Source organism: Bactrocera tryoni, chromosome 5, assembly GCF_016617805.1.
Source record: "Bactrocera tryoni isolate S06 chromosome 5, CSIRO_BtryS06_freeze2, whole genome shotgun sequence".
NCBI lineage: Eukaryota > Metazoa > Arthropoda > Insecta > Diptera > Tephritidae > Bactrocera > Bactrocera tryoni.
Window position 1 is genome coordinate 81733754 of NC_052503.1, and position 21221 is coordinate 81754974.

The following is a 21221-nucleotide window of genomic DNA, read 5'->3' on the forward strand; positions in this document are numbered from 1 at the left end:
TCGTAGTTTTTCCTATTTTTTTGTTACTAACTTCTTTTGTATTATATTTACAATAATCAAAAATTTCAATTTTGTATCAAAAGCTTTTGTACAATTTATAGAAATTTGGTTTATACTTTTTTGTAAAACTATAATTTTCATAGTCTTATTAAAAATTACCATAACTGCAATTTTTGGGGATTTAAAACACTTTAAACATCATTTATTAGTACATGCGGTGCAATGCCCATTTACGTATAGATATTTTTGTCTGAACTTTTTATTATTATGGTAAAACTGAGTTAGTTATGTTGAATGAATTATCTTTTCATAGAATATATTCGTATGGTCAAGTATTGATTTGAAGGTAATTCTTCTTTAATTAATGACTTCATATTTAACATTAGCTTCGAACAGAAATAATGAAGTATTTTGACCTACAATAGCTATGCTAAAACACGGTATGTATTACCATATGTAGAATAGCTTACGAGTTAAATATCTTGAGCATTATGTCATTACCTTAAACCAAAATCTAGATTATTGTCTTTTATTATCATTTTTCTCACCTCTGAGGATCTCAATAATACCAACTTTCACCAGGAGGAGGCTAAGGTTCTGTCCTGCCAATGATTGCTATTGTTATCTAAGTTCACGAAACCACTAACACAAATAATAACAACAGCTGTTACAACAACAGTGACAACAACCATAGTTACATATTTCCTTAACGGCACAATATATTTCATTTATTGACAAGTAAAAATTCTCTCCAGATTATGCTTTTTAAGGGTCGAAATAAGCACTGTTGATTGATTGCATAATATGTATGTATATCGAGAATTTGATTAAAGCACCCTAATTGGCCATTTTGTTTATAGCAATAAATGTATTTTGCATACATACATATGAACATATTTAATATAATAATTTATCTTAAAATTTCACAGCTCTTCTCATTTAGCGAGTGAATTTATAATAGTTACTAAAATGCTCACATTTGGATAGCCTATGGAGAATATTAATAAATAATACAATAAAATTGCAATGCAATATTAATAATAAAGACAAATTACATTATTTTAAACAACCTATGTACATAAGTACGCATATACATACAAATATACATTTATACATACATTAGTTAACAGGTACATATGTATGTACATATTGATATATGCCCACATAGAAATATTGTACTTATTCGTACATACATACATACATATGTACATTCCAATATGTATATTTCTGCATATGTACATAAAACGACGTGCATATATGTTTGTATAGTATATGTAAGTACATAGATAGACTTTAGATGTTCTTTTAAAAGTATACACTTTAAAGTTGGACTCACAGAGAAGATGCTGTTTTTTACCGAAATTCTATTGAAAATTTCCCGATACACAAAAATTGACATATGTACATACATATATTTTTTTCATTTCAACAATGGAAGCTCTCATGATTTCTCAGCCTATTCCTTAATGAAGTATCAGAGTTCTCAAATATAATAAACAAAGTAAAAGTTATAGAATTAAACTATTTTGATGTTTTAACTAAGTCCAGCTGCTCTCTCTGTCTCAAACTATTTCCAATGTCAATGCAACTTATGATATGTACAATTATGGCATTCAGTTTTAAACATTTTCACATAATTAAAATTTGTTAAAAATTTTGTACTGGCTATTTCTATTATTAAATAGCACATGCAAATAAATACACTTACGTTTACATATAGTATATGTATGTATATTTACATATACCTACATATGTAGGTCAAAGGGTGGGTCAACCAATTTAACATTGGTATTCAAAATATCGTGACATACATACATATGTATGTACATATGTATGTACCTTGAGGTGTTTTCTTAACACAGATGTGTGTATCTTGGCATTTATATAGTGCTTCGCACTGTTCATCAATTCAGTATGTTTTTGTGCATTGTTATTTGCTAAAAGAAGAAAATTACTTTTAATACTTCATTGAAATCTACATCTTGCGAAACTTCTATGTTAAGATAATTTTTATAAATTACTAAATATGGACTAAAAGGGAAATTATCTCGAGATTATTCTCAATATTTCTGTCTAATTTAAATATAGGTATGTTCATTAATTAATTCTAAAAAACAACAATAATTACAACATTTTTCATATTCAAATGAATGGAGTAAAATTAATTAATTGGCCTTTTCCTTTAATGTGATTCAATTTGATAAAGTTATGACTAAAATAAACATGCCGATCTTTTCAAAAAGTTTCAGTGATAACATTGCCCCTTATTATAACATCTGAATTCAATGTACGCTTAAAAGTCTAAAACTCTTTTTGCCAATAAGGAAATACACTATTTTATAATAATACAATATTTTACATAATTAATCTAATACACAAAAACATTTATGTATTTTGTATTAACGTATGCTTTTAAGTAAATTTTCAATCTAAAACTTTGTTGCCTTAATATGTATTTTTGTAACAATCAACAATGCAATATATGCTCCTATGATAAGAAACGAAAAACAAAATAAATGAACAATGTATATACATACTTGCAATGACTTGTGTCGGTACGTACATATGTACGTATATAGATTTGCACACATATGTGTTACTTACATATTATATGCATACAAACATTGTGTAAGAGACGTATTTTATACTTTTCTGATGCACAAGCTGTAGTGCCTTCATTTTTGTTCTATTATAGAATACATTCGTAGGTAATATAAATAAAATTTGTGTGTTAGCCATTTTATCATGCCAAGTCTATGTCCAAGGAATCAGGCGATAATAGCATAGGATCATTTGTAGCTGATGAGACTAGTGAAAGAGAATCACTCATCATTGCACTAGATAAATCATCAGAAGTGTGTGATGCACCAACATGATGTTCGTCGTCATGCAGATGATGGTTATGATGCTGAAGAGATGATGACTCCAAGCCGTTAAGGTTTTGATCCACGTGTTGGTGGTGCGAGGAAGATAACAGGGGATCTCTACCGTGTTGCAAAGTTGATGGTGACTTGGAGAGGCAACTGATATCGTTTTTATTGCCCATGGATATCATTTGATGTTGCGAGTGATTTAAGTAGTGATTGTTATCACAGCAATGTTTCATTTCCTGCTGCGAGTGTTGTTGTTGTTGATGGTGGTGTTGTTGTTGATGATGATGGTTATGATTGGGTTGATGACAACTTGTCGTTAAGCAGCATACTGAATTACCCATATTTTTCCTTTTGCTACTGCAACAGTTACCATTTATATGTGTCCCTGTTGACGCGGACGAAGTAACGGTGTTTTGATAGAGGTCATCTAGTGAGTTTGCGTTATTTTGGCAGTTGGGATTATGACAGTCGTGGGCATTGTCGCCAATACAATCATTGCCATCGAAACTACTGCAACATTGCAGATGCGCTGCTGTTGGCGAATGTGCTGCTGAGAAAAAGTGATTAATGTTTGATGACAGCAAAGGATCACCACATTGCACAGGATGCTTGCTATCTTCCATAAGGTCATCTATTGGAGTAATACTGAGGCTGGTTTCACTTGTTATAACAGATAACTAAAATAAGGATTATTATGAGTATAAAATATTCCTATCAAACCAGCAAAAAACGATAAAATTTTACACATTACTTACCTTTTCTACCATATCCGGAATTAAGGATGTTGAATGATTATTATGTGACAATGGTGAAGCAGGACTGGTTCCTTTGAGGAAAGATGTTGGTGCTGGTGCTGACACTGATGTTAAATTAAAGTCACTTAATGGTATTCCATGCGACTTAGCTTGCATTTCCAATTCCTTTTAAATGAAATTAAAACTGTTAATGGCATGGCATATATAAAATATTTTATTGAGATACCTTTATTCTATTCAAAAGCTTTCGATTTTGCATTTCCATTTGACGTTGGCGTAGCTCATTTTGTTTTAGCCGCGAAACTTCATGTTTAAGGCATTTGATGTAATCGACAGATGATTTAAGTATTGTGCCCTTGTTTGGACGTATGTCACGTACAACTTCGTAGTATGGGTCGTTAGTTTTTGGTAGTAATGTACCCAGTTCTTTAATGCGGTCGTTTATGTTAAAACGTCTTCTTCGCTCAACTGTAAATAAAGTTAAATGTTTAAGTACAACTTTATAAAAATTATTTGTTATCTTCCTGCTGAAATAAATACAGGGTTAACTATTGACTGTGGTTAAAGTAGTATCATTAAATCGAGTTCAATATTTAATGTTGAGAAATTATTTTGTTTTTTTTTTTTTGCGATTTCATTTGTAAAAATTATGAATATTAAGGTGAATACCCAAAGTAAAGGTAAAAGAGATCATTTTTATATTTTCTGCAGTAAGTGTTAAACTGGTATTTTATTGATTTGAAATTAAATATATGAGAGCTAGATACAAAATCTTTTGAATAAAGTCTTTACAATTTACATTTCTCTTCTTCTTCTTCGTTTTACATTCAAATATAATTGCCAATAATTGCACTTATCTATACACATATGCATTCATTATTAATTTACTTCAGCGATAGTACCAAATACTTGATTATTTTTACTTACTCATATTATGGTTATCCTTTTTCTGTCGGTCCTTAACTAATGCATGCATTTCTGCATCAGTAAGGGATTGTGGTTCTTGTTTTATAGCCAAATCTGATGAGAAGTTATCGAATTTTAGATCTGCATCAAACAGGCAATCGTCCGCCTAGTGAAAATCACATTTAAAACCATTTGACATAAAAGCAATACCATACAAATGTATAAACGCATATGAGCTAGATATGTATGTATGGAGCCCCTTACATGTACATATATATGCATCCTATCTTTTTATGAAATATGCAATATACATAGATGACGTCAATATAATTTATACTAATGTGTGCACATTTGTGTGTATTAGTATTATTTAAGATCATAATTTTATATTGTTTTTAATGAAAATCGCTACCAAATTATAGAAAGTCAGTCTGATAAATATAATATGTCATCCTAATAATAAGTCTACGTGCTAAATACTAAATATTATTATTGGAATGTAATATAACTACTACCTTACCAAACGAATCACGGAGAGTTCAAAATTACATGCAAACAATTTATTACGTATGTAAGTATACACTTAAAAATTTGTATAAGGAATTACATACATATTTTTTGTTTTTGTTTTGTAAAAATGCGAGTCGGTCTTCTTATTGTTTTTTATCAGCCCTTTGCGATCCATTGTTATATTTTTAACTTTACATAATTTCACAAAATATTTAAACATTTTCTTTAAAGAATATATAATAAAATATATGAATAATAGAACTTCTAATATTATAGATATGTACATACAATTCAAAAGCTTATTAGCTCGGATTTTGATTAAGAATTGTTAGGGTCGTTTTAGAGCTTTTTATTACTAAATATTCTCTCTGAAATTTCCGACGTAATGGAATAAATCTATGTGAAAAAACTGCAGCATACCTTGACTCTTATTTCTAATATCAATTTTTTATTAACACCATCAGAGAGCTCAAAGCAATTTAAAGCCTTATTCAGTCGTGCGTTTCATTATATCGTACAGCACACTCAGCATTGAACAACTAGAGACTAATAAATTGTGTACACAATAATGTACGCTACTTAACTATCACACTAGTATTAGATGTGTTCATTAATATATTTACAGTATAAACATGCAAGAGGTAATATTCATACTCATCATTTATCGAATGTTTATGAGTGAAGGATACAATATTTTTTCACAGACAATAATGGAGTTAATTACAAAATCATTGTCAAGGCTGAGCTAAGATTCTTCTTCCTATTGTTCGAATTTTATAGAGAAAGCCATTTATATAACTTTTTGTTAAGATAAATATAATACATGCGTATTTGAATTTAAATTTAAAATATACATACATATATGTATAATATTTATTAGTTTTAAGATATTGATATTTCTAAAATTTGTATTTTCACTAAGCGAATTAAAAACAACAATTATGTGAAGTATGTATATGTTTCTCAACGAATACTCAGATTTTAAATACCCAAAAACATTGAGAGTTGATTTTAAGTCACTAAATTCATTCCTATGACTAAACACTTAGATAAAATTACTTTACATGGAAAAAATATGGTATATTTTATAAAGATCATGACTGATGCAAACCATAAAAAGAAATTAATCATGGATTTTATGATATAAACTAAAACCGAAAATACAACACATTATTTTCTAAAACAATAGTAATTTTTAAGTTGTAAGTATAGAGATTAGACGTTACATTAAAAAATTCAACGTATACTTACAATGAACTATTAAATCAATAAGTGAAAAAATTAACACGAAAAATATGTACAATATGAAATTAAATATACATTCTAGTTCTAGTTTAAAAATTGGTTATATGTATATTAGTTGTTATAACGTAAGAAAAATGTTTACGCCGTTATCTTTATACAGGCTTAAAAACCGGTGATCGGTATTTAATTGTTTATATAATATATTTTTTTATAGTTCTAAATATAGGAAGCAATAACTTCTGTCGGATTATACACCTCCAAATATTAGTGTATTAGCACATTTCTAAAATCCGAAGCATAGCATACAGTTGTAAATTGTGGCTTGAGTATTTAGTGTATTTGGACTATTACTCGAAAATCCTGGATTTGGATACAAAAATTAATTCTATGACTTTTATTTAAGAAAATTTAAATAATAATAGGCTCTTTTGGTCTATATGCCGACATATATCCATACATATGTATGTACATATATTTATACAAAATAACTTTATTTGCTAAAGAAATTCACCATTTGATATGGATTTGATTAGGAAATATGTTAATTAAAAATGTCAATAAGTTGTTAAAAATTTCCTCTACTTTGCCTAACAGATTATGAGAATTGAACGATTTTGTGAAAAAGTTAAATTTTAATTTACTGTAAAAAATTAAAAATCAATCAGCACACTAAAGTAAACCTTGACATAAAATACGAGTTCGCTTTGCAAACGGACAACGAATAGCGGGCAGAACGTGTATCATACGTGTATGCGCACATTGCCAATGTCAGCTGCCTATTTTCCTGACCCCTCTGCCTTCCCTCAATTTTTCTCCACTTTGCTTACTTGCTACCCACCACAACCCACCAACATTCGATGATTGTTTGTTTTCATTGAGAAAAAAGTTAAGTTGTCAGTCGGAGCGTATCGGACGCAACAGTATTTACAACTACAGCGCACAGTGTATAAGCAACGACTTGTGAGCATTCATCAGTACAATATCAATAAAATTTGCCGTAAGTCAGCGTTCCTAAATTATTTACAGTGTTACCATTTTCTATACAGGGCGGCTGTAACATATTACTTGCATGCATTTGTTGTAAATTAATATGTATGTGTACATAAATAAATATTTATATACACATACATATACGATTGTCGCGTTTATACACGAATATATTTATACACTTTTAAAAAATGTTGTTCATGAAAATCGCAAAATAGTTATGAGATTTAACACATGGACATACATATATATGTATTCAGTAAAGGAAGTTTTTTTGGACAAATTTTAGCCCTTATATATGTATGTACATATGTATTAAATTATTGTCATAACAAATTATTTATATTTTTAAATACTAAAATCATTACTAAGCTTAGATATTTTTTTCAAATGATATAAACATTTTTATAACATTTTAATAAATATATTAAAAAAGTATACATACATATATATTAAAATATACACAAATTAAACAAATATTGTACGTTAGAGAATGTGGGACAAAGAACATTATTATGAAAGTTTGTGACACAAAGCCTAATAAATCATTAGTCTTGCATTAATAAGTAGATGATTAGGTAGTAGCTGACACGACATACTGATAATTGTAATTGTTATACTTAGATACATTTTAATGCGAGAGGAATAATGAAAATTAAGTATGCATTAAAGTTATTAGAGAGGTTAACACAAAATCTTTTACTATATATGAACGATCGGTTTCATGAGGACTAAATAGTTTGCAGAGACTGCATTATCTTGTTAGTCGATATGTAATTAATGTTGCATTAGTTGAGAAAACTGTTGTTTGGGACAACTGCAACTAATCAGGCGAGTTATCGAGCAAGAAAATAAAATAAAAGTTCGAAATTAATTGTTTAGGAACCGTTAGAAAACCAACCAGTTTTGCAGCTGGTCATTTCGAAGAGATGGATATAACTATTTCAACTCAGGTCACTTTTGTAATCGTATTTGGATTTGAATTGAGAAATAAATAATTATGTGGGTTTAGCATTAATTTTTCTTTAGAAATATGGATTTATGAAAATATTAATTGTAATAAAAATTAAATAATAAAAAGCGCTTAACTACATTCAACTGATGTATGTAAATAAAAATATACAAATAATAAGAATAGCACGAAAATGATAAATATACACACAAATAATAAAGTTAATTTTTTAATTTTAGCACTTACATCACTGTCAAACAAGAGGAGCTGGAAACATATAAATTGTTAATAAAGCATTATAAAAAATTATAGGTATATATATAATTAAATCAAGTTTTTATTGCATTTGTTATTGTTTAAGGTTTACACGCATACACATGTATGTACCATTGCATATGTATATGTGTTATTCGAAATGTTGTGAAAGAAGAATATAAAATTAAAGTTTGAAATTAATTGTTTAAGAACCGTTAGCCGTTTAATGAACGCTGAAAACCAACTAGTTTCCAGCTGGATATTACGATTTCGACAGATTGAAAGCCCAGCGGAGCTTAGAGCTGAACTGAATTGCTTTCTAGTCCTAACTTATATTGAAGATGTATTAACAGTGGCCTAAGAAAATTCAGCGCTTCAAGATCGGCTCGACTTTCAGCGTTCACACTACTAACAATAGGTACATGAATATTTTATAAACTTAATTTTAAAAATAAATTCTGAATTTTACACTTAAGTCAGTTTTATTTGTATAGATATAATAATATACATATATTATATTTATAGTTGAGGAAAAAAATGCCTCTTGTTTCTTTTGGAATTTTACTTGTTATATAATTATCATATTCTATATATTTATCGTTATATTTATTCTATTCAATTCATGTTTCAAAATTGAAATGATTTAAATATATGTTATTTTTTAATGCTCTTGTAAATATAAAAAAAAACGAAAGGTTCAATTTAATGAGGACATTTTTTAAACAATTAAGTTGAGAAAAGGATTATGACAGTCCAATTGTAAAAACTCTTAATTAATCGATACAAATGGCTGTATAATGGAAAACGTGGATAATCTATTAATAATTTTAATAATTCAGCTTTAAGTACATGAGGGACAACGACTGCACATAAATCTCTATATACATATATACAAATGCCTAAGTTGAGCTGCAAGTTAGTATTATTTGATTCAAATAATATATACTATATGCTTTATTTGTATTTCACCAGTATATAGATACATACATACATAAGTTTACACAGTGCCAATACTACATATTATTTAAGTACATTTATTAGCCAGAGTTGTTTTGAGTATCACAACAGGTTGATAAACATATATATAATTATAAAACAACTTTTTACAACTCGATCAATTAAACCCCGTTCAGTTTTTGGAATCAAAGGATACAATGAACTTTACTGGTTTTCGCCTTGACTACACATTCTGAATATTAATTTCCGAGTATTATTTTATATATAATTTTCTTAAGACATTTTTAACGATTCACTTTCGAAGTTTTCATTTCATGATCTATGTATATGGTATTTGACTTTTATTTAATGATTTTATTTTTATTATTACATACAAACTAGGGTTTTATTATCATTCTTTTAATTTGCACATATAAGTATGTATGATCGATTTATTGTGCATATACAAATGTATGTAAAATAAGAACGTAGGTATGTCAATCAAAAATAAATAATACATTTGCCTGGTCGATCTACATTCCTCTTAGCTGAGTTTGTTTTGATGTATGTATAGTCTTATCTTATTTGATAACACTTAGGTATAAAAGAAGGCCAGAAATTATAAAACATACTCTTTTACTCTTTGTGGAATGTCAAAAGATTTTTGGTCTTTATCCTTAAATCTAATTTGAAACTTTTACTAATAGGCGAATAGAATGAGAACCTCCGAAAGCTTTTGTATGTAGAAACGATAACGATGATAAAATCCATAAGTATCTCTGGAGACATCTAATAACTGTATGGCACACATACAAATATATTTTGTATAGCAACGTCAGTTATTGGAGCATGCGCACGTTTATGCGTAAGCAAAGTTCTTACTATTCACTAATACCAATAGTCTTAGTAGTATTGATAAGAAATTCGCAACTTGTACTCATTTAACAAAGTTAGAGATAAGATTGATCGGATAATCGTTGCTAACATAAAACAAAACATATCATACATTGCAAACGTGTGTGCTCTTCAATGAAATTAGTGAAATCGGTCTTTATATAAGACACTAATTTCCTTTAATTTGCACGTAAATACGTACATATGTTCCTCTCGACAAAATTCTGAACAAGTTTATATTTATATGTTCAAGTTATTTGTAGAGACTTTATGTAAAGAATAAATAGCGAGAGAGCAGAGCACAACGATAACAAAATATTATTTGCACAGCTTTTTTAACAACACTTATGAAACACAATTTTTTAACTCGACTTTAACGACTTGTTTTAAACACATACATTTTTTTCAGTATTGAACAGTCAATATACATATAATGATAATACCCATTTCAGTTGAATATTTAAAAATTAACTGGGGCTTACGATACTTACGAATTAAAAATTTGGTAAAGTATTTAAAAGTTAAAAAGCAAGCACTGTGGCGTATTAATTTTAGAAATCTTACTTTCAAATATGACAGGGCATTCTCATCAGCTTTTTCAAAAACGTATAGTAAACAATGAAAGTCTTAAGTACTTAGTTAGAGTACATAGATAGTTCTCTCTTATATATGTAGGTCTCTAAAATCTTAGCGACAAATAGAAATGTTTGTACGGACGCACACAAATTTACCACTCAATGTTTAGGCTTATCATAATTGAATTTTATTCAGTTATCGGTCTTCTGTTATTTAGTTGATAAATAACCATGTGTAAAAAGACTTAAAATGCTCATCGATCAGAAAAACTTCCTTTTAAGAAGTTTTTGTTACAATTTATTGTTAGTCAATTATCGCAAGGTTCTTTTGTGATTTATCAGTCAATTTGTTATTAAATATATCAACTTATAAGAAGCTTTTTAACTGTTCACGTGGAAAGCATATATACAAATATGCAATTTATACACCTACGCTTGTACATAAACGTATTTCGACACATTATGTTCACAGTTATTTGGCTTAGATAATATATTACTTTAATTTTTAATTTGGTTTACATATATGTACTTACATAGATGTATACTTCTTATGTAAAAAATTTTATGGTAGCCTCCCATGTGCTCAGTTTTATCTTTTGTCATTTTCAACATTGGCTTTATAATCTTATCAAAAGCGACAGATAAATATGCCAAGTAGTGATTACATTAAATAACATCAACCCGCTAAAGTTGCAGTTTACTCTTAAAGAAAGGCATTAAAGATATTTTTTATAAAATTTTCAAAAAGCATTCTTCAAGCCTTGAATTCAAAAAATAGTTGGCTTAAGTTTTGTGAGAACTTAATTTATTATTGTAAATATATGTATGCATGTTAATTAGAATGAGAGTGGTTGGAGAAAAAATTAAATGTGATGAGAATTTAATATGCATCTAACTAGCAAAAAAATTAAATTTATGTGAAATTCTATTCTAAGTACAAAATGTTGCCAGTTTCAACAAATATATATCAAGGATTTAAATATTAAGAAGTGTAAATACATACTACATGTGTATTTTCTCAGATATGATTAATCAGCAGATTAGAGTAATAAAGTTGTAATAATATATATACATATGTACATACATATAACCAATTTCTGTATTTGAACGTAACACTAATGCAATGTAAAAATTTAATAATATGATGATATATTAGGGTTATCCCAGAAGTAGCAGACCGATAAAAATAAAGTAGTTGGTGGTTTAGTTAGTAACTTTTTTTTCATCTGCAGTCGCTACATCATAGTATCGATATACATTTGTAACATACATATATGTATATATACATATACTTAAAAGCATTTATTCATATATATGGTAGTACATATAACTATAATATTATAGATATTTTGTCTTTAGACAAAAATATTTCATAAAGTTATAAAAATTATTGTTTGATACGTTGAATGACAGCAATAACGTTTTTGAATACAATAAAATGTATACGCGTGTGTGCAGCATTTCAATTTAATATCATTTATTTGAGTAATTCATTGATATGTATACATATGTACACACATACAAGTATATGCATATTGAATAACTTTTGCAAGGGTGGGGAGAGCTCAATTAAAAGAAATTACAAAATCCTCTAAGTTTGAATAAGTATGTACATTAAATTGATCCAGTATTTCCAAACTTTCGCGCTTCAACACATTTGTACATATGAACTTGTGTATAAATATGTTACATTGTATTTACGTATGTGGATATTCAATAACACAATGCATACAAACGTGGAGTTTTTTGAATTTTAACACAGTTAATCTCGTAATAAGTAGTAATGTAAATATTATTTAAGTACATATAATTGAATATGATTATCGTTTTTAAGAAAAATATGCACATAAATATTTTAACGAAAAATCTATAATATACTAGCATGTTGAAACCAGTTTTGTGAATAAGTGTCGCAAGCGCAATCGCTATAGACCCTTCGGTAGTTACATTAGAAATCAGTTGCGGGCAATCAATCAGTATGATAAACAACAACCCAGGCATGTTTGAACATTCGGACGTTCGTATGGACTTCACCATCGAATAAATGAATGTACATATGTATGTATGTACATATATACTTATTATATACACTTTTGAATAACTATATGCTCAAATATTTGTAATAAGATATTTATGCGAATGTTTCTTTCGGTACACTCACCTTCGTTTTCCGCCGTGTTATTACATTAAATACCGGCATTTTGGTACGTCTTTGGTTTTTTTTGGGGGTTGGGGTAGATCTGTGGCGTTTTTTCGACAGTTTGGCGGACTTTTATTTTCCTTCGTAAATAAGTTTAAATAAATGTAGATGATCAGGTACTTATGAAGATTTTTTACACTTTCGAATTTTGAAAATGCTTTGTGTTTATTTTTAAACACTATTCGTTAAGTAATTTATTCACTTGTTGTTGGTTACTGGCATAAAATTGAATCGTCTAATTTAGTGTCAATAATTATATAATATACATATGTATGTGAGAGAGTTGTAAGCACAGAATTGAATTTATAACGAAATTTGTTCACACTTGTTTCAATTTTCAAACAAGCGTTCACCTCCAGTGTATTCTAATAATACTTGATTCAAATTGCTAAATACTGCCGTATAATGAGATCCGATCTAAGCGTGTGATTGTGTAAAACAATTAAGTACGGGTTTATTATTTTGTATTTATTTAAATTTTTTGAATATAATGAATTAGTCATAATTACGTTTGGCACTTCGTTAATTTCAAAATTTTTGTATAGCTCTTAGAACTCCCGAAGGTCGGAAAGCATTCATTTTTATATATTCTAATATGCAAAAGTATATACATATGTATGTAGTTTGTCAGTTGAAAGCTCCACAAACGTTCGTAATATTTTTTATAATTATCGAAATACCATCAATATCATATTATTTTAAAGGAATTGTATTATTATTTCACCAAATCCGGCGTTTTAACTGGCTCTTACATTATATGGTACTCAACGTAGTTTCACACTTATTTGTTTGTTGAATTCTCACAGTTCCTCTCTACAATTTTATGGTAGTAGCTTTCTACATTTATATAATATTTAATTCATATGCAGTATGAAAATTATAAATTAAATAAACAAAGCAAGTTACTGGCCCACCGACCGCTCCAAAAATTTTAATATATGCTATAATAATCTACACTCCAATTGGAGCAAAGCAGTTAAGTAGAAGTTCGAATCTCTACTAAGTCACCGAGTTCGTTTTTGTTGAGCGAAATGCGTTTTACCACTACTAGTAAACGATCGAGGTGATTATAAATTTGAAGCGTTCAACGCAGTTTCCATTTCGTTTCATTTATGTGGTGTATTATTATACAACTGTGTGTAGTAACTTCGATCCCGAAACGTTAAATTACGGGATTTTGCTGACTATTAGGCGGAGAACATTCATATAAATTTTACAATTTAAGGAATTAGCGATTGCATATGTTTAAATTTAATTTTTATCACATTGGTAAAATAACTTTCTCTCAAATAATTCAATGAATAAATAATTGTATTTTTGAATCCTTGACAACCGACAAAAGTTTACAATACTAAACACTTATTTAAAAAATTCAATGATATCCCTTGCATGACCTAGATATGCATATAGGTAAGTATATACATATGTATTTGTAAATATGCATAGTTATATATATATATATATATATGTATATATATATATATGTATATATATGTATATATTAATATTTTAAAAAACGAGTATAATTGCAATACATAGATATCAGTCAAAACGTAATCCCTTTCTAGCACATACACAATTATGGTCTCCTTTATCACTCTTTATTGAAAGTGATTAATTGAACAGATTACTGCTGATTTAAAATACTTATATTCATTGGTGTTGAGACATTCATGTCTTGAATTATTTTATAAAAATTAACTCACGCATTGATTCATGGGGTGCAGGGGCCTTATAACACACACTAGCTATCGAAATTTATTATTGTTACTACGTATTTAAGTAACCACTTTACTAGTGTATTGAATATTTAGAAACACCGATTAAGAAAACTAGTATACAAATCACACATTTTACTTATTTAGATATGCGAAAGTATGATCAATTTTTTTTTTATTGCTGCTATATCTTTCAATAGATGCAGTCAGGTAGATTTTGTTTAGTGAAGTATAAACCACAACTGTAGCATACGTCAATTTAGTGAAAATTGGTTAATATGCTTTCAAAGAGCAATATGGATTAATTTTTATGGTATATTCTATACAGTTTCGATATCTGCTCAAATCAAAAACCAACTAATCATCGACAGCAACAAATATTAATAGGAGTAATCGTGTAAATCGGGTTTTAAAATGACATTATATCAAATGAGTGTTACCAGGAAGCACCGTAGTAATCATTGAAAGATGAAATGAATTTCGACAAGTTCTACCATATAATTATACATACATACATATATAGGCATACATATGCGATGCAAAAGGCTCATTACATTAATATAATATAGAAACAGTAGATTATTCTATGGAGACTTACTTCGGATGCACTTGTTGCTACGGAACTTAAAGGCGACATTGGTGCTGATTGGACAGGGCTAGCCGTGGATATATTTGAACAATTTGCATTTCTTAGTGAATTCACTGGTCCAGATGAACGTCCCCCAAGGGATAAACCATTTGTTACACCCATTACACAATTCTTGCCACCCGTTAAACTTGAGGAGTTACCGCCAATTGAATTCTTGTACGCGCTATCACCTCCAAAACTTTTTACCGAACTTTGGTCATTTGGAAGAAAAAATTGACAACTGCCAGCAGTTGTCATATTATTACTTGCACCATCTACACCATAAGAAGAGGGTGATAATTGCATATGATCATCGAGAAGGGGGGTTACTGCGTTCGAAGTGAGTAGTAATTGTGGAGAATGTCTAGTGCTTATGTCTGTTCCTCCATTGGATCCACCAAAATTTGAAATATTAAGAAAATTAGGAGATTGATTGGATTCACGATTTATATTTGGCATTGCTGTAGTGTTGGGTATAGTTTTGTTCTGAAAAAAATTACAATAAATTAAAAACACAAATCTGAAACTATGTATTTTGCACAAAACTTACTTCCCATTCATTTTTAAAAGATTCGCTTAAATATTGTCGAACTTGATTTTTCTGCTTTTGAATGACATGGTAACGGGTAGGATTTTCTAAAACTGTTCGTACCTGTAAATAAATTTAATATATACATATTTAAAATTTTAAAATACACCAGTGGGACACATCAATTTAAGAAATTTACTAGTGAAATTGCAAATCTTGACTCTAACCTGTAAAACTTGTTTTGGGACATCAACACCGATACTTTGAAGAGGCCCCTTCAACATAACCGGACTAGAACTTGTCCCAGACGAATTTGCTGATGGAGGATGAGTAAAATAATTTTGTTGGTTCCCTTGAACATCATTGAAATTTGTTCCAAAACTATTGGGTGCTGGTCTATAACCCCCACTATTACTATTACCCATCATATGTTGGGTATGCAACTGATTGCTATTGTTTAAATTTGGTATCTGCTGTGTTATATAAGATTCCACCTGTGTTTGTAGTGCAGCAACTTCAGCTGCAGCCGTGGCTCTTTTTTCTGCTTCACGACGCTCCAACTCCTGTTGTTGCTGCTCACGTTGCAATTGTTGTTTAAGTTGGGTTCGTGATTTTGGAACAGTAGTTTTGAATGTAGGGCTAAAATATAAAAATAAATTTCCAACACTTAGTCGTACTTATTGTCAAATTTGAATTATAAAAATAATATTTTAATTAAATTGTTTCATTAAATTAGAATCTTTTTGATTGTGATGCTTGTTTTACCCACCCCCCTGTTGACGGCGGTAAGCCAATAACTTTTGACTCAACCGGCTCCGTGACTGCAATATCCCCTAAGTCCACTATGCTTGGATCCATTTCTAAAATCATTTCCAAGTCTTTGTCTATTCCAACAGTAACTCGTACATTACCTTCAGATTGTTTGTTATCATCGTTAGAACTAATAGACAATGCTGAATGGAAATGAGAGAGGACGTTTTGTTCTTCTTTTTTTAAAGTGTCCTCTATTTGTGTGTAACCTATCTCTGGTTGCACAATATCGTTATTAGTCTCGTTAAAATCCATCAAGGCAGCAGGTTCAACGCCAACCTCAATTCCAAGCATTGGGTCGACTGCATTAGGATTACTCATTTTCTGATTTTTTTTGCTTGCGTTTGACTGATTTAAATTATCTTTTGTGGTAGTCAAGTGGAGAGTTTGTATTTGCTGTAGAAATTCCTGAAACTCTGTTAAATTATCTGAAGATTGATTAAAAATACTTTGAGGTGACATTATGCTTCCGTTATGGTAACTGAGAGGGTTCAGATTAGACTATTGGAGCTGATAAAAGATAACTGTAATTTGGGGTCGGATAATGTTTGCTAGTGTTCTGGGGAGGCTGATTTGTCTGCTTCAGCAATTGATACGAATGCTGACCGAACCGGTTGTGACTCTATATAATTGATTTTGGATTATTTTTGAAAGAGCAATCATTTATGATACCGATATTTTCATATGTTTGATTTAATATTTTTCTTTCCCGAAAGAAAAGCATTTTATAAATGTTACATACATATGTATGTCCATAGAACGCACGTGCTAATACGCATTTCTTAAATGATTGGCAACAAATACTTTTCTTCGTTCTGTAACATTAAATACTTCACGATAAATCTATACAACTTTGTTAAACATATGAATATATATGTTATCATGAAAATATATGTATAGGTCGATATATTCTCAAAGCATTATACACCGTAATATCAGAGCGTTGCGTTTATTCACAATATTTTTTATTTACTTTTCTTCATTTCTTCTCTGTCCATTGTTTTTTGTACAATCACTAATGATTCATTTATAATTTGTTTCTTAATTACATTTCACTTCATATTTCTATTATTCGGTGGCAATACAGTTCCACAATTTTTATTAATTAAACTAAACCACATTTTATATTTTCTTATTTTGCTTATATCGTCAACTACTAAAATATGAAGGTTTTTCTTTGGCGTATACTGAGGAGATAAGCAAAAGAAAAACGGACCTTGATCTTGTATCATACAGAATCTCTTGAATTCGGCACCTATCGATGAGCGGTTCGATCATTCGAACTGCTTTCGTACATTTATTCTATTTAAAAACAGCTTTGTGACTGAAAAACAGGGTATTTGTATTAAACTTATAATTGTTTAAATTATGTTTAGTTTTGAAGTGTAAAAGACTTTCTATAAGTTTTGAAAGAATTGCCAAGGGCTTTTTTGCAGTATAATCTTTTTATAAAATAAAAAAAATGCTTTGGTAATAAAAATAAGTATTGTTTGTTATTAACACAGAAAATTTTAAATAGTTATATTCAAAAATATTTACCCTATATTCGAAAAGAAAACTTTTAAGAGGTACGCGCATGTTCAAAAATAATTTCAAAAGCTTTTATTAGTAATACATCTAGATATGCGATAGAGTTAGCACACGAACTTGTGTATAGCTATTTATGTATGTGGACAAATATAAAGTGCAAAATGTAAAAACTTTTGAAATAACGTAAATCTCAGCAAAGAGATTCCATGTTTATTCTTCTAATAGAGGGAAATTCTTCTTATCTCTTACTCAATTAGGGTAGGTCAATTTTAAATTAAAATGAAATAAACCGCATTTATAAAAAAGATTTATTCATACTATAATTCTGCATTAATGATGTTGTCGAACAAATTTACCCCATTGTAAGGATACGGTATTCTTAAAGAAGATTTCATAATAAAAAGTGTAAGGCATATACATACATGCTAAAATAAAAAAATATCAATTCCGTATTTATTTAAACGAATGCATTCGCATTTTAATACTAAAATTCTAGATTCTTGGTAAGATAAAATTACAAAATTATACCCCAAAAATAATTTAGATACTTCTAATGATAAGCTTCTTTTTAATATATTTTATATATGTACATATATGAAGTTTTTAATTTTTATGTTGAATTGTGCTACACTTTTAAAATATACATACATATGTATGTATGTTTAAGCATTAAAAATGTAAAAAGACTCTTACATGTCATCGAATCGTACAGAACGGGTAGCTGCCTTCAATTCATAGAATTCAACATTATCCGATCTTCCAGCAACTTGCACTTCAGTAGAAAGTAAATCCAAATCGTCGATCGGAAAATATTCAAGATCGAAATCCATGTTTATGCCGGACTCAGCCATAATCGCAGTTGAATATATTTTAGGCAGGTTGAACTTGGGGTAAATGGAAAAGTTCAAGCTTCATTCGTTGATTAATTAGCGCAAATTGATTGCTGGCGGCTTGTGGTGAATTGGTGAGTTTTCCTCAAAATATGTTTAATGTTGTGCAATATCTTTTCATTTTACTCTCCGTTGCCTTATTTGTTTGGTTGTTTAATTAAGAAGAGCTTGAAACTCGGTCGTTGGCAATGGGCAATTTATTCCAATAAAATCAACTTGAATGTCTTGTTAAACGATGGTTTGTGATGATAGTGGTCTACAAATCACTAATACATATGTAACCACGTGTACTTAAGCAGCTGATTACTTGCTAGTTGCTTTTGCCGATCGATTGTGTTGGAGTTTGTACTTCTTTCGTTGCCTTTATCATGTTTGTAGAAAGACAATTTTCATGTATAGATACTGTGGTTAGTTATTTTGTTTGATTTTTTATTAACAGGTGTAACATAGTTATTTTTGGTTCTCTTAAGATCTTAGCAATTTGACTGATATTTTGGCGGCCATCTTTAATTCTATTTTAATTTTTATTAGACATTAATTTAACACGATCACTCTTCGTTGTGCCTCGTACAAACACAAATTCAACATTAACACAAACATAAGCTTATTAGTGTTATTTCGAACTACACATATATATATGTATACTTATTTGCCAAGTTGAATGTGCGAGCGTAATGGCTGTCGGAACCAGTTCAAACTCTTGAGCTTATGTCGCACTACAGATCACTTAACAATTACCAAATGATTTTGCAATTATTTTACAATTTCATACTGATTTATTTTAACTTATTATCAATTGCTTGTATTGACTTTTAAATCTAATTGTAGAACTTCACCACTTAGTGCCAATCGTCCGTCTAACTACTGGCGATACCGGGGAAAAAGATAAAGCAGTGAGAGAGTATTTACTCCTAGTGCTCGTACAGTTAAAGTGGTTGCGGAGGTAGCTTTGAATGTAATATGCAACTCACCTCAGTTAATGGTGGATACAAAAACGGTAATGAAACGAGTGCTAACACAAAATAAAATAATATTATTGACATATTTATTTATAGCATAAAAGCTTAGATACATTTATAATACATATTTACTTTGTTTAATGTTATATTTTTTCAGATTAGTAGATGAAAGATTTTCGCATATTACAGTTTCAATGTGTTTTGTAATTTTTGGAATCTTCTATCCAAAATCAATATCAAATCACAATACAAATGATAGGTGGGGCTGGACCAACATATATAATATGTACAAACGGTGTAGCCTCAAATTTGATGAATAAATGCATATGCATTTGTCACTAATATGTAGATTAGTCAATTCAAAATCTATAAGAAAATGCTTATTTCTTAAGAAATCTTATAGTTTAAAAAATAATGTCTGATATGTATGTAGATTAACCAACTCATAGAATATAATAAAGTAAGCATTAAACATATTGTGTTTAATTTATAAAAAAGTTTGTTGTTTTAAAACAGATATATTTAATGCAATTTGTCTTTGCTAATTTTTTTTTAACTAATTATGTTCAGTCAGGACTTAATCTTTAATCTTATTTTTTTAGGATTTAAATTTTGTATGTTGCAGCAAAGGACATTATAACGGTATTATCAGTTTTCTTTACTTGGTTATTTGTAGTAATTGTCATTAACAGTACCAATCATAACTTTAACCAACAGATGTCGCAAAAAATCACCGAAATGCGAAAAAGGCATAATCAAAATTCATAATTCTAATATTACTTCTTCCATTTGAGTATGAACATTGTTATGTTGAATGCAAGCAAAGGACGTTTATTATACATACATATGTGACCTGGTCTACGAAAAGGGAGCTAACGTGCGAACTTTTTGGATTCTATCACGTGAAAAAGCATCTCATTTTCCATCCGAATCAACTAAAAAGTGAAAATTGATTTTTTGACACCTAAGCCCCCTTTTCCTTTCCGTAGACCAGGTCACATACATATATATAAAGGTATTTTTCTTATTATTTTAAAATTTTTATATAATTAAATTATTATTTATTTTA

General features: G+C 29.2%; 1 protein-coding gene and 2 long non-coding RNA genes across 7 annotated transcripts; 2 read left to right on the forward strand and 1 right to left on the reverse strand.

The window, feature by feature from the left end:
* Positions 1-1075: 1075 nt before the first annotated feature.
* LOC120779093 (microphthalmia-associated transcription factor) lies at positions 1076-20090 on the reverse strand. 5 transcript variants are annotated; one of them, XM_040111258.1, is made up of 10 exons: positions 18997-19085; positions 16733-17201; positions 16191-16602; positions 15985-16086; positions 15405-15920; positions 8475-8495; positions 4556-4700; positions 3855-4096; positions 3629-3793; positions 1076-3550 (listed from the first exon to the last, which is right to left on the reverse strand). In XM_040111258.1, exons 1-10 carry the CDS (start codon positions 19001-19003, stop codon positions 2744-2746), a joined length of 2886 nt encoding a protein of 961 aa, XP_039967192.1. In that variant the 5' UTR covers positions 19004-19085; the 3' UTR covers positions 1076-2743. The 5 variants fall into 5 exon arrangements, with proteins under 5 accessions (XP_039967192.1, XP_039967190.1, XP_039967194.1 ...); XM_040111256.1 differs by lacking the exon at positions 18997-19085 and adding an exon at positions 17747-17964 and having other exon boundaries at positions 16733-17395; XM_040111260.1 differs by lacking the exon at positions 16733-17201 and having other exon boundaries at positions 18997-20089.
* Positions 7186-8960, forward strand: LOC120779095. The gene is made up of 3 exons (XR_005705607.1): positions 7186-7286; positions 8468-8540; positions 8694-8960. It is a non-coding gene; the product is annotated as an uncharacterized LOC120779095 (long non-coding RNA).
* On the forward strand, positions 19142-20586 carry LOC120779096. Its single transcript, XR_005705608.1, has 3 exons — positions 19142-19267; positions 20022-20190; positions 20310-20586. It is a non-coding gene; the product is annotated as an uncharacterized LOC120779096 (long non-coding RNA).
* Positions 20587-21221: the final 635 nt, after the last annotated feature.